The sequence below is a fragment of the Puma concolor genome, chromosome A1 (assembly GCF_028749965.1).
Source record: "Puma concolor isolate L17-30 chromosome A1, mPumCon1.1.hap2, whole genome shotgun sequence".
Taxonomy (NCBI): domain Eukaryota; kingdom Metazoa; phylum Chordata; class Mammalia; order Carnivora; family Felidae; genus Puma; species Puma concolor.
The window spans coordinates 213,046,714-213,068,753 of NC_141667.1; the positions used below are offsets into that span (position 1 = coordinate 213,046,714).

The 22,040-nt window shown below is 38.1% G+C and overlaps 1 protein-coding gene across 7 annotated transcripts in view; it reads right to left on the reverse strand.

Moving 5' to 3' along the window:
- Window positions 1-22,040, reverse strand: part of MTRF1 (mitochondrial translation release factor 1) — a 64,085-nt gene that overhangs the window by 35,276 nt on the left and 6,769 nt on the right. For 3 of the 7 annotated variants that reach the window (XM_086711280.1, XM_086711314.1, XM_086711274.1), the window contains exons 2-7: window positions 10,225-10,393; window positions 9,980-10,112; window positions 7,944-8,369; window positions 3,116-3,207; window positions 1,653-1,734; window positions 1,345-1,452 (exon numbers count right to left, since the gene is read on the reverse strand). In XM_086711280.1, coding sequence (XP_086567406.1) covers window positions 1,345-1,452; window positions 1,653-1,734; window positions 3,116-3,207; window positions 7,944-8,369; window positions 9,980-10,067 — 796 coding nt within the window. In that variant the 5' untranslated portion in view covers window positions 10,068-10,112; window positions 10,225-10,393. Of the gene's footprint in view, window positions 1-1,344; window positions 1,453-1,652; window positions 1,735-3,115; window positions 3,208-7,943; window positions 8,370-9,685; window positions 9,949-9,979; window positions 10,113-10,224; window positions 10,394-22,040 lie in introns of those variants that run through there. The other 4 variants (XM_086711307.1, XM_086711286.1, XM_086711291.1 and 1 more) reach the window with 4 other exon arrangements.

Below are 22,040 nucleotides of genomic sequence, written 5' to 3' on the forward strand. Positions count from 1 at the left end.
CCACTGGCTGTATTGAAAACCTGTACCAAGCACAACTTTCTTATTCATACATTTTCCTCCACTGTTTAACTTACTTCAATCCTTCTTCCTTTTTCCTGAGAGTTTGCAGTTCATTATTGGGTATCAATGTATAACCAAGAAGATAAAAACTTTCATATGGCTTAAAAGAATGGGGAAAAAAAAAAGAATTACTACCAGATGTTCTGATTTAACATAATTGAGTATTTAAAAGTTTAAGGACTTGTATTGTTTGCTATTGTTTACATTGTATAAGTTTTTATCTGCCCAACTAGAGTGGTGTCTTAAAAATAAAGACAAATGATTAACTTTTTCTGCATTTCCATAAAAATTGAACACATAAAAAAAAGAGAATAGATGCAAAGTCAGGAAACTCACACATGGTGCTGAGGGAAGGTAGAGAAAATGCTACTAAGGGCAGTGAAATGAAGAGAGAAGTTGAGAGAATAAAAATGTGAGAAAAGTTTTTGAGATAATATGAAATAGGGAGAAGATTCTTTTTTTAACTTCAACATTATGATAATAAGAATATAAGGTGGATGGAATACGTTCAAAAGAGAGCTTGAAGAAAGCTCAGAAAGTTAAAATCCTTTATGAAGAACGATTTCAATGGATTTGGCAGAGAAGCATAAGGCTGAACCACTGGCAGACCAGATTTTTGGAAAGACTATTTTGTTATGAATATTTAACCTTTCAGATTATAAAAATTAAAGAGGTTAAAAAAGAATCTAATACATCATTAGCCACTCAGTCTAACTGATAATACTTTCAGGTTGTATCCCATAAATGATAAAGTTCTTAACATCAAAACCTTAACACATCTTTCTTTGAATAGAGAACAATGAGTTTCAAGGCAAGGTATATCTATCCTTCCCAGAGAAGTTTTCTCTAATTCAGACATTCCTTCCTTCACTACATCCCACTCCTGGTTAAGACCCCTATTAGGGTAAAGCCGCTGAGAATGATGAGCCTGTATCACAGCATTTAGTAGATACAGATAAAATGTTTTAAAAAATGGGAGGGGCACTTGGGTGGCTCAGTTGGTTAAAAGCCCATCAGACTCTTGATTTCACCTCAGGTCATGAGCCCATGGTTTATAGGCTCGAGCCGTGTTGGACTCTGTGCTCCCGGAACGGAGCTTGCTTGAGATTCTCTCTCCCCACTTCTCGCTGCCCCTCCCCCACTTGTGCATGCGTGCACTCTCTCTCTCTTTCAAAATAAAAAAGAAAAATTTAAATAAAAAATGGGCCCACATGGTTCTAATGGAGATCAGACGTAAAATAATTTTTAGCATCATCTATGGACAAAATCCTCAAATATGCCTACCGTAATCAGCTGGTGTATAATTCAGAAGTTCAAATTTCCAGTTTTTATAGCTTGAATAATTCTGGTACATATCAAATATTTCCCGGGTAAACTGCTGGCAGATATCACCTAAAAAATATATATATACAAAAAATATTCAGCACAAATTTTTAAGAGAGCCATTCTTAGGTACAGGCCTCTTAGGAAATGAGTAACTGGTTCCACAGTGAAACACATTTAATGGACTTTTAAAGTTAAAGTGTGTCAAACCAAGGTAAAATTTAAGTATTTTTTTCTTGGATCATTTATAATAAAATTATTTAACTGACCTCCAGTAGTTCTTCCAGATGTCACCTCTAAAAGAACGTCATTTTTGTCATATTTCTCCTTTGGCACTAGACTCTGGAAAAGCTGAAAAAGGGGGAAAAAATCAGCATTTGTGTGTATATTTTCTATGGTATACTATTGCTTGATTTTAGATAAAAGACCTCCAAACATTAAAAAATCAATAACACAATCATATAGCATCCCAACAAGGTCTAGTCATTAAATGCTATAAGTGGACTGGACCTAAAATAAGTGATCAGTTCATGCTAACAATGGAGCTACTTGTCAGGGTATTCTCCACAATGCTATCAGACAATCTTAATTTTCTAAAATGTCCAAGTGTAGATCAAAGTCCAGAGTGTTCCGTTCAATTTTTTCAGATTTTGCCTCTTATTAGTTCTGAACAGTAGCTTCTTTCATCTAATGAATGAAGTAAAACTTTGAAAGTCTTCACTTGCCGAAAATAAGGACTCCTTCCATATGACTATTCTCTCCTGCCATAGAGGACAGCAGGCCCCAGGTCATGCCCTGTGTTCTCAGGAGAGCTGCTCTGCTTAAAGAATGTACTGAGGTCCCCCAGGATAAGGCCCAAATAGTTTGAGCTGTGAAAAGAAAACAAGGGGCTTCCTAATAAAGAAAGTAACTAGCTTCCCTCTAAAGAAGAAAAAGGAAGCAGTTTTATTTTTTATTTATTACTAAAAGGTCTTGCAAATCAAACTAAAAGTTCCTACGTGTCATGACTCTCTCTACTGCTAATTTTTGAAATACGCCGTCTCTGCTAGAAATGATAGTTTATGGGAGAGAATATCAGACCAAGAGTGACACCCTACTTCTGGTTGACTTGCTGGTTAAATCACAGTAACCAGTAACTCCACCTCATTCCTCTCAACAAGCCCCACTATGGATCCCAGAATAGGGAGACTGATTGCAGGAAGATGGCAAATAGGACAGAAGCAAAGACAGTATACAGACAGCAGTGTTTCTCGCTGTCCTTTAAACAAATCATCCGTTGAACTACAAGGAGCTAAAGACTTGTGTGAACCAACTGTGTCTACACCCTTTGATTCATCCCATTCTGTCCAGAAAGCAAATTTTCAATCCTTAATTAACACAATCACTGCGAATACCTCCCCCTTTTCTAAGGCTTAAAAACTGTTGACTCTTCCTCTTGGTGAACTAAATTTCTTTACCAACATCTGTCTCCTTGCCTGGCAAGATAATAGCTTTGGAATATGGTTGCTCTTGGAGGAGGGGGAAAGGTGATATTTTATTCTTTGGCATCCCAATGGCTTCAATCTCATTATTCAATCTGTAGCAGATTACAGTATTAAACCCAGCTTAATCATTTATTATAAAAGAAGGCTTAATAAACTGGTGTTGGAAAGTACTTTGAGCACAATATATCCTAGCAAAACAATATTCTTTTATATTAACAAAATTGAGTAGTCTGCCACCTAAAACATACCTCACTGTATAACATATTGATTTTTTGAACCATGGTTTGTCTCTCTTCCAATGCAAGTTCTTGTAACTGCTTTTCATCTTGTTGATTTAGATCTACAAAACAGCAACAGAAATGATAAATGTTTTTAAATACTCATAGAGAAACTCTTAAACAGCTACTTAATCTCTGCCTACTAAGTTTTATTTCAGTTGTGAAGTAAAGGGATTATACAAAAGAACAGTTAGAATAGACAATATCAATTAATAAGTACTTGTGAACTTTGTCTAAAAAAGTCAGCGTGAAAAGAAGTATGACTGGTGCCCCAAAGAGTTTATGATTTGAATGTGTACAATTAATTCTAGAAATCGATGATTGTTTAAGGAACTGGTTAATTAAATATAAACCCAAGTAAGGAGAGTTTTGGAGAAAATTGGGGTGACCACTTTTTGTCTTCAAGGTGGCAGCCATTACTCCACACATGGTGGGTAATCTAGCATGGCTAGTAGAGCCTCCATTTTTTTCAAAGTCAGAAATAAGAACTCTTAAAAGTTTGAAGTCTCTTGAAATGTTTATCCCAAGTAAACATTTTTTAAGAACACCATGCAGGTCAAACAAAACATCTTTGTAACCTCTGTTTTATGGAAACAATGGTCCTTTTCACATCATTTCAAAAGCAGAAAGTTAAGTCATAGAACTCCCAACAAGAAAGCTACCAATGAGAGACAGTAGCCAAGCTTGGTGGATCTCATAACCTTTGCCTCCATTGCTAGATACCGAGACTCCATTTGTTAGTGGCAATGCCTGCAAATTGAGGTAGAAATTGTTGATTCTTAGTAAGAAAACAGAAATGAAAAAATCATAATCATAAAAGAGAGAAGGCTCTTGAAACTTCTTCCCTAGTCATGGAAGCCATTAAGGTCTGGTGGGATTCTATGCCTCTTTCATGCTTTCAACATTTAACACTTATTATGCACCAGATACTGTGCTACTTGTTGGGAACACAAGGATGAATAAAACAGGATTCTAGGCCTCAAGTGGCTCAGCGTGGTGGGAAAGATGGACACGTACACGATTAAAACATGTGATATGACAGTGCCATGGAGGCATAAAGGAGGGGGTCTAACCCAGACTTCAGCACTTGAGAAAGGGTTTCTGATAAGGTGCCAAACTAAATTCTAATTATGGATCATCTGTTGCAGAATTGTAATATCACTAGTGGCCCCACAGTATGCACTTATGCCACAAATGGAAACCAGCATGACAATACTCCGTATAGATACTTGGTAGGTCAAAAGAAAAACGTGATTTGCAGTCACATAAAATTATTTTTGTGGCCTCTGTTTACTGATCTATAAAATCTAACTTAATTCAATTTCATTATATCAACAAAGGTTTGTCTATTATATCCTATGTTTGGTGCTGCAGGAAATACAAAGATGAGTGAGACACAGGCTCTGTCCTTGAGAACAGATGATGAGGGAAGGGGCAGAAGTTAATTAACTTTTTTTTTTAATGTTTATTTTTGACAGAGACAAAGACAGAGTACGAGCAGAGCAGGGGAGAGCAGAAAAAGAGAGACACAGAATCCAAAGTAGGCTGTCAGCACAGAGCCTGACACGGGGCTCAAATTCATGAGCTGCGAGATCATAACCTGAGCTGAAGTTGGATGCTTAACTGACTGAGCCACCCAGGGACCCCAAACCAATTAACTTTTAAGACAAAGGATCAAAATTCAAAACAGAGAAAGGTAAACTTATTTGTTTTACAGAGGGGATTGAGGCCAAAGTATGACATCCAAGCCATACGTAAAAGGGGACTGAATTTTAACAAGGTGACATTGGTGGGTAACAGTAAGTGCAAAGACAGACATGGGATGATACTGGAATATTCAGGGAACGGTGAGTTATCTATTTTTCTTGGAAAGTAGCGTATGCAATGGGAATTAACGCACTACACAGAGAGGCTGGTGTCACTCTGCAGAGGCTCTTAAATGCCAAATCAAGAAATATGTATTTATACGCAATGGGAGCTACTGAAAATTCTGAGCAGGGGAGTAATAGATTAAGGTTGCACTTGGACTGGGAAAGGCTGTAAGTGGCACAAGTTAGGAATTTATCGTAATCATTCAGGATGAGATATAATAAAGATATAAATGAGCAGAAAGAATAGAAGGGGACTATTGAAAGGTATACCACAGAGGCAGAGCCTCCTGGACTTTGAATCATTGTGCAGTGGATAAGAACAGAGGCTGTGGAGTCTCACTGATTGGGTTCAAATCCTTACTCCTCACCTGACTGGCTGAGTGACCTTTAACATCTTAAGCTCTCAGTTGCTTCATCTATAAAATGAAGATTTTGCCTCAGCAGATTATTGTGAATATTCAAATGAGGTAATATTTGTAAAATACTTAGCTTAAGTGCCTGGCACATAGTAAGACCGGAAATGTAGCTTTTATTAGAGAATAACAGAATTGCAGACCTAGAAAACATTTCAGAAGCAATCCAATCCAGTCTTAATTACACATGATACCACCAAGGCTGAAGAAGTTTATGTCAATTTAATTTAGAAAGCATTTAGTCAGTTTCTATTATGTGCAAAGAACTTTCCCAAAACCAATGAATTACAAATTTGAGTGGCATAATACAAAAGAGTAAAAAAAGTCCTCATTAAACAATAGGTGAGAAACTCATGGTACCACCAACAAAAGGCAGGACAATACAAGTCTTTGGAAATCCAGAAATTTATAGGTGTAACTGTGACTGGCCTTGACGTTGCTTAATGTCTCTAACACTTAATGAAACAGGATGAAGCACAGGGGAAAGTTTAGAAACTAAAAGCTTAAAGCACTATCTGGATAAATGTTGAATCCCAGGTTAGTTCATCATATTTTTCTCTCAACTTGTGTACATTTTGGAAAATTTTCATATAAGGAAAATGTTAAGGCAACAGCAATATTAAGAAATACTAAAATTAAAAATACACATCTCACATCATATATAAAATTAATTCAAATAGATCAAATAATTAAATATAAGGCTAAAAATATAACTCTCTGAAGTAAACACGATGTACCCTTTGTGACCTTAGATTACACAACAGTTTCTTAGATAGGACACCAAAAACACAAGCAACAAGAAAAAAAAAAAGATAAATCTGACATCATGAAAATTAAATATTATGGTGCTTCAATCTTTTTTTAAAAAGCAGGGGACGCTGCAACTTATTTTAACTTTTTTTTTACAGGAATGGAAAATTGTTGGCAGAGGAAAAACTGCCGTGTGCTCTAAAACAAAAGATTAACTTGGTGGACAAACGGGGCCTGTCGAGAGTGGGTGGGGTGTAAAAGTAGTCCCGGGGATGGGGTCATGACCCAGGACGTCAGCGTCCCGCGCGGGGGGTGTGTGGGTGGGGGGAAAGCAGGGGAAGGGGCAGCTGGCTGGCTTAGTAGATAGAGCATGCGACTCTTGATCTTGTGGTTGTAAGTTCAAGCCCCATGTTAGATGTAGAGATTACTTAAAAACAAAATCTCAGGGGCGCCTGGGTGGTTCAGTTGGTTAAGCGTCGGAGCACGCTTGGGAGCACATATTTTCAAACTTTGGAATATTTTGGACTTAGAAAGGAAAATGTGTGTGCTGTTTGTTACATAAGACAGTTAGTGGGATCCGGGCCAGCACCCTATAAATACATGAATATTTTGGCTCTAGACATGATCTCACGGTTCGTGGGTTCAAGCTTCCCATCAGGCTCTGTACTGACAGAGCCTGCTTGGAATTCTCTCTCTTCCCCTCCCCCCTCTCAAAATAAATAAACAGATATTAAAAAAAAAATAAGATCCTAAAAAAAATTATAGTGATTCAAAAAATAACCCACAGAGATAATTTTTGTATATACCTGATAAGAAACTTGTAGCTATACTATAAAGAACTCTCACAAGTCAATAGCAAGAAAAATAATTTAAAAATAGGCAAAGGATCTGAACAGTCATTTAACCAAAGATGAATTACAAATGACCAACAGGCACATGAAAAGATGCTCAACATCATTAATCAGGGAAATGCAAATCAAAGCCACAATAAGATATCATCTCCACCCATTAGGATAGCTAGAATCAAAAGGGCAGAATTTAAATGGTGAAGCCACTTTGGAAAACAGTCTTCCAACTGTTCAAAAGGTAAAATGTAGAGTTACAAGACTCAGAAATTGTAGCACCATTGTTCTTAATAACCAAAAAGTGGAAACAATTCAATATCCATTAACTGATGAATGGATAGATGAAAAGAAAATGTGGTATATCCATACAATGGAATACAGTTCCACAATAAAAAGTACAAATACATGCTACAACATAGATGAACCTTGAAAATATTATGCTAAATGAAATAAGCCAATCACAGAGGATATATTGCATGACTCTATAAATGCCTGAAGTGAGTAAATCTAGAAAGTAGATTAGCAGTTGCTTCTGGTTGGTAGGGAAGGGGGAATTGGGACAAGATGGCTACAGGGTGCAGAGTTTCTTTCTGGGAAGATGAAATAACACCTAGACCATATGAGCCCTTTGATGGGGTTGGAACCGTATTTTTGTGTCTCTGCTATACACATAGGACAGTGCTCAATAAACTAAAATTTCTGAAAATATTAATATTCAGTTTCCTAGACCCTAAAAACTTGGCAAGCACCACGAGGAGCTTGGTCTCTTAGTAGTTGATTTTTAGTAGCTGAAATACTTTAAACACCCAGGGGAGAATCCTGTCTTCGCTGAGTGTAGGTTTTTTAAAAGACTGCAATTCAATAAAGCTTTAACCTATAATCAATCATGTTCTTTTACACACACGTATCTGTTACCTACTTCTACACATTGAATCTAATTCTTCAATTGCTTGCTCAGCCTCCTGAATTTCTTGGTAAATGGCTGCGAGTGGTGCCAACTCGGCATGCCTTCTATTCAAGGCTCTTCGGTCCCCTTCATTCAGAGACACTCGCTGCAAACACTGATCAAGCATACGGTGCTCCTTACTCAGGTCCTCCATATATTTCTGTAGTGCTTTATGCTTCCACAGCATCCTGGTGTCTTGATGACAATATCTCCTGGGACAATTCTTATTTAATAGATGATGGAGAACGGGATGCCTGTTTTGTCTAAAAACCCACAGTCTTGTATCAAAATGTCTCTGTGTAAACTGATGAGACTGGGGGTGGATGTGGCACTGGTGGTAACCATTACGAGATGAAAGTCTAAAAAGCCAAGCACACAGGTGACGATTCATCTCAGCATCTGAAATATAATAAACACAATCTGAAAAAAAATCAACTCTGCAAATATAAAAGCTGGAAGAAGTCTCAAGAAATCCTGCTCAGTTCACAGCCGCAGCCAGCTCCAAACACTGTCCTGAAATTCAATAATCCATAAAAAGAAAATAATTCTCCAAACATCTGAATATAACATATTAAAATAAATGAATATAGCACTGTTTTCTATTCATCCAATGTATATAATTAGCTAAGGCAAATAAGTAGGAGCATAACTGATAAATATATTAATAAACTGGATTAAATCAGCTATTTTCTAGAAAGTATTTGGAATCTAGAATTGACTATGTGAACAAACACTTGAAAGGTATGAAATAATCATGCAAGCTTTAGGTAGTTCACATATTCATAGATTCCTGAAGTTTGAAGAAGATATTAACTGTTTTCTTGTCTAATTCATTAATTCTAGGTATCCAGATGTCCAAGGAAGTCAACTGACTTAATCATGATTATTCACTCAGCCAGACAGGCAGAGCTAATACTAGACTGCAGTTTGCTTGTTCAAAGCTCAGTGCTTTCCATTCTCAATTCTGCAATCAGGTGCTTCCCTTTTAGCTGAGACCCTAAAGGAAGAAAACTTCAAATATTATACTAAGAAAGTAGGTCTGGTAAAAAGGGACAGTGGTGATATCTGCATTAAATGAAAAAAGCAGAATGCAAAACAATATAATCTCAATTAGGTTTTTAAAATTTTCTATGACATTATGGTATACATATAAAAAAGGTAAACAGAGTATTTTGGGGGGGGGGAAACCTAAAAAAGAAATAGAGCAAAATGTTAACAAGATGATCTCTAGTGGTGGGCTTGTGGATACCTTTTGCTTGCCTTCTAGCTTTTCTAACTTTCGGCGTTTTAAATTTTTCTATATGCATAGCATGTATTACTTCCACAATCAGGAAAAAACAGTTACTTAAAAAAATTACAGGTTAGGTGAAATTGTCTGTGTACACTGATTTACCTGTTCTTCCCTCTAATAGACAATCAGAAGCTAACAAAAGCACAAAGTAGTTTTATTAAGAAAGGGGGAAGATAAAGATAAAAACACTTTGCCCCTAAAATTCGAGGTTCAAAGTTGAAGTAAGGGTCAAAATTTTATCAGAATCAATCTTTATTGTCTCTGGTGTTCCTACTATGCTAGGAGGTACATTCATATATTAAACTCATTTGATCACTCTAAGTCTGCTAAGTTGAATATCATAATCTCCTAGGAAATAAAATATTCAGAATGATCTCCAAAATCTACAGATTTTGTAGGATTCTATTAACAAACTTTAACATACTGAATCACATTTGGAAAAAGACTGTAGAAGGATGCACCAATACCCAACAGCCATAAATGTGACAGTCCTTCAGCAGGTTTCCAATGTCTTTACATGCAGTCTCAAGCACATCGGAGGAAGAGTGTCCAATTGAAAACAAGGACAAATCAAAAGGATGACAAATTTTTGTTAGAACATTTCTAGCTAAAATTTCCATCCTAGGAACAGTAGTAAATAACTCTTAAGGTCATGAACCTCAATGTTTAGAGGGGGGGAAAAAAACCAAGACGTTTTACTCGCTAGTGTTACCTATACCTGAGAACGGCAAGTCTTCTCCGTCACCCACCACAAGACCAGGATTAGTCGGTACTCTAAGGACAATTCTCAAGAGTCGGCAGGTCATAAGTGATACTAAGCCTGCGCCAGAGCAGCACACGTAAACCAGATTCTGTAATTCAGAATACGGAGTGATCCCAAAGAGGCAACATGAAAGAAAAATGGGGATAGAAAAAAGACCTTTAAAAGATCTAAAATAGAAAAGAAAAAAAAAAAGTGAGTACCTAAGAAATATAAGTAGGACAGCTTTCCTTACTGTAGCCGGAACTCTCTGTGACCTGCTACATTTCAGCCCGACACACACGGGATTACTTTCACTTCCGGTATCACTCCTTCCGGGTGGACGCTTGCTCTCAGCCTCTCCGGAGTCGTCGTGGGCGTGCGTGTTAACAGCTAACAGGGAAACGCAAGGGAAAAATGACAAATCGAGAAAGAAAAAAAAATGATAAGGCAAAAATGAATATCCCAGGAGATGACCACCCGCGCAGTACTTATCCAGAACCTGAGCCCAGGGCGTGGGTTGCGATGGGGTAAGGAGGGTGGGCGGTGGTGAAATGTAGAATGAACTACAACTCCCGGGGATCCCACCCGGGAATCCTGGGAGTTGTAGTTTATGCCCAGAATGCCTTTGATGGACCTTTGGTTTCATAGTTACAGGCAAATAACATGAGAGAGATTCTCTACCATTCTGATTAGGAGATCAAGAATTACAATATAGTAATTTGAAATTAAAAGAATTTCCTTATATGTGGAGCCATTAAGCAGTGTTGTTTTTTTTTTGAGGACTCCCTTTTCATCACCCCCAAATTTGGGGATTCTGCATGGTTTTTCATTTTTATTTCTTTTTTTTTTCCTGTGGGATTCTGCATGTTTTTAACAAAATATTTTTTAATGTTTATTATTTATTTATTTATTTATTTATTTATTTATTTGAGAGGGAGAGAGATACAGCATGAGCAGGGAAGGGGCAGAGAGAGAGGGAGACACAGAATCTAAAGCAGTCTCCAGGCTCTGGGCTGTCAGCACAGAGCCTGACACGGGGCCTGAACTAATGGACCATGAGATCATGACCTGAGCTGAAGTCAGACACTTAACCAACTGATCCACCCAGGCGCCCCAGGATTTTGCATGTTAATAGTTGTACTTTCAACTTGCACTGCTTGAGAAAATACCTAGTAACTAAAGGAGGATATAAATTTATATTTTTAAAAATCATAACAGGATCTTAAAGATAGAAGACTACATATATCCACAAATTAAGGACTTTATAGATGTTGCATGCACATACAGAATTTAGGGGCTCAAACTAGGGTCATAGCTTGTAAACTACTGATTAAATAAACCAACTAATAGACAATTCCAGGAGAATGCAAACATATTGCCTTACTTTGGATATTCCAGTGGCGATCACATTTACAAGTTACACGACAGCTGTGTCTCAATATCACTTTCTGAAAAGCCAAGGTAAATATCAACCCATATAACCAAATTCATAGGATATTTTCTTAGGTTACAATCCCATATAAAAAGGACAATTAACCCTAAATGTAAATATCTAACATTACTTAGTTAAAGGTATAAATGGATATAAAAGTATAAAGATATAAAGATATAAAGGTATAAATGGATATAAAAATATATATTTTATAAAATATATATATATTATATATATATAAAAATTTATATATATAAAATATATATATATAAAGATATAAAGGTATAAATGGATATAAAAATATCCATTTTGTGGAAGAGGAAAAAACTAAGGCATAGAGATCTTAAGTAACTTGTCCAAGGTAAAAGAACTGATGAGTAATAGAACTGAGATTCAGTCAAGGCAGTCTGTCTTAATGATCTGTCGCTCCTAAGCTCTGATACTCTCCTTCCTTCAAAAAAAGAAAGAAAAAGGAAAACAATCATTCATTCAACAATGAGTACCATTTATGTCTACTCACTGTGTTCTGGATATGAAAATTTAACAATGACTAGAAAAGACAAAACTTTGCCTTTATGGAGTTTATTTTCCAGTAGAGAACAAATTCCAAAGGATCCACATAAATCATTCTCCTAAATTAGCCAATGAAATCCTTTAATTCTTTATTTTGATTTGTGTATGCAGACATAATAATTTAAGTATTATAGTATACAAAGATTTATTCTCTTTAAAAAATAAGCCTTACTGCTACGGACCAAATTGTGTCCCCTGCGTTCCCAAATCTAATATGTTGAAGCTACCCTCCAATATGACTGCACTGGAAATCGGGCCTTTAAGGTTAAGTGAACCATAAAGGTGAAAGCCCGATCTAGTAGCATTTGTGCCCTTGTAAGAAGCTTGCGAGTGCAAGCTGTTTCTTCTTTTTCTGTCCCTCTTTCTCTAAGACAAAGAGGCCTCAGAATGAAATCTACCCTGCTGGCACCTTGATCTTGGACTTCCCTGCTTCCCAAAGTGTGAAGGTTTTTCTGTTGTTTAAGTCACTCAGGCTGTGGTATTTTGTTATGGCAGCCCAAGTGGACTAAGACATTTACATATGTAAAAATCTATTGAGATATAGTACATGAAACTTTACGTACTTTATGTATTTTATTTCTCAATTTAAAAAAATCCCTAAAGACGTTTATCCTTGGTGTTATAAATACTGCTTCCTCCTCCATGTTTTTTTTAAAAGAATATAATGTGGTATATCTACATTTATTAATACACAATAATGTCCACAATAAATCATTAAATGAAAATGACATTGCTAAAAAAACGCTCAGCCAAAAAAGGGGGGGGGAAGGTGTGAGGGGGACAAAAAAACTCAGCAAACTATTCCATTTGAACAACACATGTGATGCATATATATTTAAAAGTCCAGTGGAGGGGCACCTGGGTGGCTTAGTTGGTTAAGCATCCAGCTTCAATTCAGGTCATGATCTCATGGTTTGTGAGTTTGAACCCCACGTTGGGCTTTTTGCTGACATTGAGGAGCCTGCTTGGGATTCGGTCTTTGTCCTTCTCTTGCTGCCCCTCCCCTACTCACACTTTCTGTCTCTCTCAAAACAAATTAATAAACTTTAAAAATAAAATAAAAGTCCAGTGGAATTATAGGTCATTCTTATTTTCTTTATAGTATTCTGGATTTCCTGAAGTTTTTTAATAGGCATTATTATGAATAAGACAGCTATAAAAGAAGAAAAAACTACATTCTTTAATGTTTGATTGAAAAAGCCTTATGGGAGTTATTATTATTGAATCATTTTATAAAGTTAACTTCTACTTCCAAAGAGCCTGATATATTACAGGAAACATTTTTCTGGAAATAATAATAAAAAGGTTGATTCAGTGAAAATAATAGCATTTGATTAAGTTAGCAACAAGAGCTATTATGTCTGAAATATTTCTCACTATAAAGTTGATCTCATAAAAATTTCTTTTAAGAATATATGTGTAGGGGCGCCTGGGTGGCTCAGTCGGTTAAGCGTCCGACTTCAGCTCAGGTCATGATCTCGCGGTCCTCGAGTTTGAGCCCCACGTCGGGCTCTGGGCTGATGGCTCAGAGCCTGGAGCTTGCTTCCGATTCTGTGTCTCCCTCTCTCTCTGCCCCTCCCCTGTTCATGCTTTGTCTCTCTCTGTCTCAAAAATAAATAAACGTTAAAAAATTAAAAAAAAAAAAAAAACAAAACAAAACAAGAATATATGTGTAATGGGCACTGACAATTTGGTATGCCTTTAAAAACTAAATGACCTATGTCCCTTTCCTCTGTCTTGGAGCAAGCTCAAACACCAAAATATTTGCAGCGATTTTTCAGATCCATTTACATACAGCAAACTTAGCCCAATTTCCAAAGGGTAGAGAATGGGGATTTTCACTTAGCTTCTTCTCAGAGACCTTCAGATAGTTTTATTATTTTTAAAAAAATTTTTAATGTTTAGTTATATTTGAGAGAGATAGAGAGGGAGAGACAGAGCGCTAGTAGGGGAGGGGCAGCACAGAGCCTGATGCAGGGCTCCAACTCACCAGTTGTGAGATCATGACCTGAGCCAGTAGGACACTTAACCAACTGTGCCACCCAGGCACCCCAACCTCCAGATTGTTTTAAAGATTCTGGAGACACTCTTGTTTCTGCAGTACTAAGAGAAGGATGATTTATGTCCTTCTACAGAGATTCCACATCAAAAAGCATCCACTTAGGGCTTTTTCCCTGAGAGAAGCAGAGCACCAGGGTTTCCTCAGCTCTGGATATTCTTTGGGGAGTCAAACCAGGGTGGGTGTAGAGATTGTTCCAGGCTAAGTTGAAACCTTTGGGCCCATCTGGGAAATGTTCCGAGGTACTGAAAGCAACATAAAATCCCAGGACGCAAGCCATAAAACACTATGGGTCACAGCCCACTGTGAAATGCATGTTGGCTCTCTGGTTCAGTTTAGGGTCTTTACCACATCCTGAGGCGTTCCACAATGTGAAGATTGGCAGCCATTTGGTATTTTAACCAGCTATATTTTATTCTAGAAAAAGTGAAACTAGGAATTACTTAACAATTTAATACAGAATTCAAGCCGTCACTTACATGGAAAAGAAACAGCAAAACAAAGGTTATTCTACCTGTATTCTTGTAAAGTATTTTCCCTGAAAGAAGCAGAATACGAAGATGAAAAGGCAGCGTTTCTTATTTTCATATATTCATACTGGTGCTCAAATTTTTCTTAGCTTTGATTTAAAAAAAAAAAAAAAAGCTAGGAAACATGCCACCTGCTGGCATTATTGAAACTGGATCTCTCATTTGCAGAGTCAGAGATGTCTTAAGAAGTCAACCTACTCTCTTCCTTTTCCTATTAAAAAGGAAAGGAAAGGAAAGGAAAGGAAAGGAAAAAAAGAAAAGAAAAGAAAAGAAAAGAAAAGAAAAGAAAAGAAAAGAAAAGAAAAGAAAAGAAAAGGCATAGGCAGGACAAAGAAGAAGCGATCTTGGGAACTCATTTTTATTCTATCCTAAACTGGTATTAGCCTAGGTTGAAGTCAACTTTGATAAGCTCTCCTAAGACTCTTTGGTAATTTCATCTCTTCCATGTATCATCCTGAATTTCAGGCTAAATGTTTTTCTTAAATCATTTACTTCAGTTTTGAATCATATATTTTCATATAGTTGTTTCAATAAATTTTATTCTTTTTTTCTCTTAACAGTGGTATTTAAATACCCTTTATAAGCATTAAAGTCTTTTCTGTCTTAGATCCAAAGTAGTCTACGTGGAGGAAATCTATAGTGTGTGTATGTGTAGATATTTATCTTTCCACTTCTTCCCTTTGTATTACAACAATTTTCAAATAGTTCAAAATTAGGGAGAACAATATAATGAACCTCTATGCACCGGTCCCAAATTCTCAAGTTATCAATGCAGTGTTAACCTGCCCTCCTCCCTAGGCTTGCTCCCCATATCCTCACAGAATTACTTTGAAGCAAATACAAAACATCTGTAAATATGTTAGTAGGTAGTTCCAGAAAATAAAGCCTTTTTATTTTAAAAAAAAAAAAATTTTTTTTAACGTTTATTTATTTTTGAGACAGAGAGAGACAGAGCATGAACGGGGGAGGGTCAGAGAGAGAGGGAGACACAGAATCTGAAACAGGCTCCAGGCTCTGAGCGGTCAGCACAGAGCCTGACGCGGGGCTCGAACTCACGGACCGCGAGATCATGACCTGAGCCGAAGTTGGATGCTCAACCGACTGAGCCACCCAGGCGCCCCAATAAAGCCTTTTTAAAAATATAATTACCTCCTCAAATTAAAAATAGCTTCCTGGGGTGCCTGGGTGGCTCAGTCGGTTGGGTGTCCGACTTCGGCTCAGGTCATGATCTCACAGCTCATGGGTTCGAGCCCCACTTCGGGCTCTGTGCTGACAGCTTGGAGCCTGGAGCCTGCTTCGGACTCTGTGTCTCCCTCTCTCTGCTCCTTCCCTGCTCACACACTGTTTCTCTCTTTCTCTCTCTCTAAAAAATAAATATTTAAAAAAATAGCTTCCTAACATTATCAAATACCCAGTTCATGTTCAAATTCTTCTCACTGTATCAGATTTTTTCTTTGGCAGTTTGTTCATATTGGTATTGAAATGAGGTCCACGTATTGCAATTTCTTGCTATATTTTTGGTTTGTTTTAATCCACAGGTCTCCCCCCCACCTTTTTTCCCTTGCAATATATGTGTTGAAGAAACCAGATCTTTTGCCTTGAGGAGTTTCACACAATCTGGATTTTCCCAGAATTGTGTTGCAGTGTTTATCATGTTCCTTTGTTACCTGTATTTCCTATAAACTGCTCCTTGGCTTGATCAATTCAGATTAAAATTTTTGAGGCGGAAGTACCTTATAGGTGGGTTAGACGCTTCCAAAGGGAGGTGCAAAATATTTAGTTGTGTGTTTTAAAAATGATACTAGCAGCTCCTGATTGCCTAGATCCATTATTTCACTAGAGGCTGCAAAATGGTGGTGTTTTATCATTCTTTCTTCATTTATTAGCTAGAATGTCTACAAAGAGAAAATGTTAGCTAGGATGCAATTGGGATGTTACTCAAATCTGAGGGCTGAAAGCTATAAGCAGAAGGGAGGAAAAGGAGGGGGCAAAACCGGGATGGAATGTGTTTTGTTTTGCAGAACCAACAGTTTTAGCCAAGGAGATACCTGGCTAGGTGTGTCTCACCTGATAGCCCCTTGGTAGGTGTGTCTCACTTGATAGCCCTTCACTGAGCAGGTTTGAGCCAGATTGGGGCTGAGTACCTGCTCCGATGACCTCCAGTTGTCCCGAGGGTACCTTTAGCTCATTATAATGTTAAGATCTGCCGTGGGTGGGGTTTTCTGCCATTTTTTGAACAAAAAATGTATGCCTAGTGTGTCGACATGGTAGGCATGCACAATTGAACCGGAGTGTCTCTGCAAGCATCCTGACCCTGTCCCCAATATATTGAATAAAAGCTTCCTGTACTAACCCTCTGGGGAAGACAGTGCTTTGAGAGCTATCTCCCTGTCTCCTTACTTGTAGTAAGTATAGCAAGTTCTTTGCTTTCAATGCTCTTTTGGGTCGTGTTCAATTTAATGCACCCCAAGCAGTGAACCCCTTGAGTTTGGTTACAAAACTTATCCTCCTCAACTACTGGTTGCCCTTGCTTTGAAATTTTTAAAAGGAAAAGTGAAAACTTTGCCAAAGTGGAGAGGGGATCAAATTCAAAAGCTTCCTTTCCAAACCATTTCCAGGATTTCCAAATTCTATTTCAATCTGATCTTTTCTTACTTCAGTAATATGACAGTTGTCTGTAATTCCCAAGTCCCCAAAGCTCTGAGAAACTTTATTTTGAATTTAAAAATGTCTGAAAACTGAAGTCTTAGTAAATTATTGGATGGGCAAAGCTTCCGAATTTGTCAGGCAATCCTGACTTGGACTGATGTGAGGCCATTTATATCTTTATTTATCTCACTTGGAATAAATGTTCATATATTTTACTGAAAAAATATTCATGTATTTATAGGGTGCTGGCCCGGATCCCACTAACTGTCTTATGTAACAAACAGCACACACATTTTCCTTTCTAAGTCCAAAATATTCCAAAGTTTGAAAATATGTGCTCCCAAGTACTTCAGACAAAGAATGGTGAACTGTGACAACAATACAGTGGTTAACATTCACTGAGTACTTATTCTTTATCAGGTAATGCTCTGAATGTTTTACATTGAACTAACTCATTCAATCTTTCAAAACCCCTATGAAGTAGGTTCAATTGCAAAGCCCAGTTTAGGTTCAATTGCAAAGCCCAGTATGCCTACATGACTTGCTCTAGGTTGTGCCCAAGAGACAATATATTGGCCAGAAGGGTTTGAACCAAGACAGGGGGGCTACACTGTGACCTTGTTTCTGCCACCTGTTTTCTGTCTCATTTAATGGTGCATCATCCCCTCAGCACCGCACTGATCTGACTCCAATCAACCTTTCTTCGCTCGTGATACCCTCCAAGAACCTCATGTCTCAGTTCAACCGGAAGACTCCTTATTTCCCCAAAACACAATTTCAAAGGTGTCTTTTTGTTCATATTGCTAAATGGTATTTTTTTTAAAGGTGAGACTATGATCCTTGTACTGGTATGAGATGTACATCTGTTAAAAATTTTAACTAATTATGAATAAAGGATGTTACAACTAAAGAAAAATCCTGAGAGAAGATATAAATATGCCATAAGGAACACTAAAATGAATTTGTTTAAGAGATGAAAAATTGGGGGCGCCTGGGTGGCTCAGTTGGTTGAGTGTCTGACTCTCGATTTTGGTTCAGGTCATGATTCGAGGGTTGTGGGATTGAGTCCGTGTAAGGCTCTGCACTGAGCATGGAGCCTGTTTAAGATTCTCTCTCTCTCTGTCTCTCTGTCTCTCTCTCTCTTTCTCTCCCCCTCCCTCCCCCTCTATCCCTTCCCTGCTCATGCAGGTGCACACTCTCTCTCAAATAAAAAAAAAGAAAAGAAAAAAAGATGAAAAGCTGGTCAATATACACAAGACAGTAATAATTTGCATCTCTATCACACACAATTTGCATTGCTGGCAACAAGAATCCTTTGCATTGTTAGCAGTTTTCTGCAACTTAAGAGTTATAAAACAGCTCAAAGGCAAGGGAAAACAGTCCATTCCACAGGACTGTCCCATAATCTTTTTGCCCATTTCAAAGCCTTATGGTTTTTCTTCACATTAATTTCTCTGTCTGGAGTGAATACAGTGGAATTGTCTTCATCACACTGGCACTTGGCGTATACCCACTATGTGCCAAGCATGCTGCTCAGTGCTAGGAGTTGAGTGGTGAGGAAGATAGACACCATTCCTGCTGTCACCATTTTTTATAGATCGGCCCATCCACCTAATCACACAGTTAGTTCTGCCTCCTTTTGAGCTCCCATGTGATCTCATTACACTGCTTGTGATGCTGCTCAATCTTTTCTTGTATCATACTTAGTTGGCAATGTATTGTTCACACCGGATTTTGTAGTTCTGGGGAACAGGACACAAGTCCCAAATTCTGAATATCTTTTGTATAAGATGATAAATTATCTTTTGATTCTTGAGGAGGTAAAAACAATGGCCTTTCAATGTACCCAACATGACTTTGATTCTCTGCTACATGTAAAATGCTATGCCATGTGCATGGCAGGAAGATGATTAATTCAGCAAAGATGTCTGTGAGCACCAACTATAAAACACAGGGAGTACAGTCAAGTAAGACATAGTGTCCAATCCAGAGGATCTTCAGTCTAATGGGGGAAATGGACAAGTAAGTTAACCCAACATGGTGTGAAGAGTGCTGTATTAGAGGTGAGTGCAGAGTATTTTGACAATGTGGAGGTCCAACCACATTAGAGTAGTGAGCAGGGATGGCTTCTGGGACAAGATGATGCTTAATCTGAGTTTGGAAGGACAAGATGGAGTTAGCGAGTCACAGACAGGGCATCACAGATATACACTGAGAATTTGAGAAATGACAAGTGGCAGAGTCTGGTTGAGTGGTGGGACACAAGGCTGTATAGGCAGGCAGGAACAGAATCATAAAGGGCTTTGCATACTGAGGCAGAGAGGTTCAGCTTTCTCTTGAAAGCCACAGAAGGATTTTGTAGTTTACAAAGATAACTCAGCAGGCTGAATCATGCCCTGCTTCCTGACAAAATTCACATCCTAATCCCTGGAATCTGTGAATGTGTTACTTTACATGGAAAAAGGGGACTTTGCAGATGTGATTAAGTTAAGGATCTTGAGATGGGGAGATTACCCTGCATTATCTTGGTGGGTGTGATCACAAGAGTCCTGATGAGAGAGGTGGTGGAGTTAGAGTCAGAGAGAAGATGTGAGGGGGATGCAGAGGTCAGAGGAGAGAGAATCTATGCTGTTGGCTTTGAAGATGGAAAAAGGGGCCACAAGCCTAGGGATGCAGGTGGTCTGGAGAAGTTGTGAAAGGTAAGGAAAGGAATTCTCTGCTACAGCCTCCAAAAGGAACATAGTTTGCAAAACACATTTCAGACGTCTGACCTCCAGAACTCTACAGTAATACATCTGTGTTGCTGTAAGCCACTAAATGTATAGCAATTTGTTACAGCAGCAATGGGAAATTAATAAAGACTCCCTCGGCAGCTATGTAGACAATGAAGGAGGCTGGTCAAGAAGCCATGGAAACTAGTTCATATGCTGTGGGGGGCAGTGTAGCACAGAGGCTAGGTGCCTGAGCTTTGGCAAGATGGCCTGCCCTTCTCAGTTTTTTAATTTAGTGCAAATTTACTTAAATTTTTTTTTAAAGTTTATTTACTCATTTTTGAGAGAAAGAAAGCAGGCGGGGGAGAGGCAGAGAGACAGAGGGAGAGAGAGAGAATCCCAAGCAGGCTCCACACTGTCAGCATGAAGCCCGATGTGGGGCTCAAACTCATGAACTGCAAGATCACGAGATCATGACCTGAGCAGAAGCCAAGAGTTGGACGCCCAGCCAACTGAGCCACTCAGGAGCTCCCAAATTTATTTTTAAAACTTCAGTTCTCATTTGGATAAGTAGGATAATTGTTTGATAACAGTAATTTAAAAAATGATAACAGTAATTAAGAAGAGAAGGAAGAATAAGGAGAGAGCAGTAAAGTCTCCAAAGAAGGTAGAAACGTATTGTCTTCTAAGCACAGATGGAGAAACTAATTCTGGCATAGGCCAGAAGGCACTGTTTTGGCTGAGAAGGGAAGAAAGAAGAAAACAATGGGTACAGATGGGTGCTCAACAACTGTGGGTTGAATGAGTGAATAGACAAGGAGATAATGGTGTGAGTTAGATGCACTGGTGAGTTAGATGCAGTTGAAGAAGAGGTGTATGGAGGATAGAAGAGTGAGTGAGCCCAGATCCCCTGCATCTTGAAGAGTGAATGGCACTTAAAAAGGAGTCAACAAATATTTGTTTGAATTTGTTGAAAGAACAATAGGAGATTGTCATCAGAATGTGGGGTAACCCCAGGAGAATCTGATTGGAGTCACTATCGTCAGAAATTACAGATGTATATAGAACAACCCTCTGAGAGCAATAGCTCTTGGCTTCATGCTGAAGGCATGCTAGACTTCTCTCAATGTTACACTAACAGGCTATTAATCCCACAAGCTGGCATCTCATTTCTAATAAAAGGTACATCATGCCTACTGTAGGAAGTTTCCTTGGAGTTGAAAGAATACTGGCAAATCTCTTGTATTTTAAAAATAATGAGGGGGCGCCTTGGTGGTTCAGTTGATTAAGTGTCCAACTCTTGATTTTGGCTTAGGTCATGATCTCTCGGTTCATGGGATCAAGTCTTATGTCAGACTCTGTGCTGATAGCTCAGAATTTGCTTGGGATTCTCTCTCCCCCTCTTTCTGCCCCTCCCCTGCTCACAATCTCTCTCTCTCTCTCTCTCTCAAAATAAATAAGCATTAAAAAAAAAATAAACGTAATTAGAAAAATAAGATAGTAGATTCCTGGAATTTCTGATTTGAGAGGAAGGGCAAGTGTTGCCGATTAAAAATTTGGTCAAAACTCTCTAGGTTTTGAAAAGTGTACAATGACATGTATCTACCATTATGGTATCATACAGAATAATTTCACCACCCTAAACATGCTCTATTTATCCCTCCCTCCTCCAACCTCTGGCAATCATGGATCTTTTTACTGTCTCCATACTTTTGTCTTTTCTGGAATGTCATATGGTTGGACTCATGTGGCCTTTTCAGATTGGCTTCTTTTACTTAGTAATATGCATTTAAGATTCTTCCATGTCTTTTTGTGGCTTGATAGTTCTTTTTTTTTTTTTTTTTTTAAGTGCAGAGTAGTACTCCATTGTCTGGATGGACCACAGTTTGTCCAAGGCTAGGGTTTTGAATCACCCACATGGATATTGGAGTCATAGTAGATGGATATTATGAGTGAAGTTGAAAGGACATCTATTGTCACTTGGCAAATGACCAGATGGAGGATAGTGACCAAGATGAAAAGAAGAGAGTGACAGAGCTGATGGGTATAGACTCAAAATTGATTTCCTTTTCCTTAAATGAAG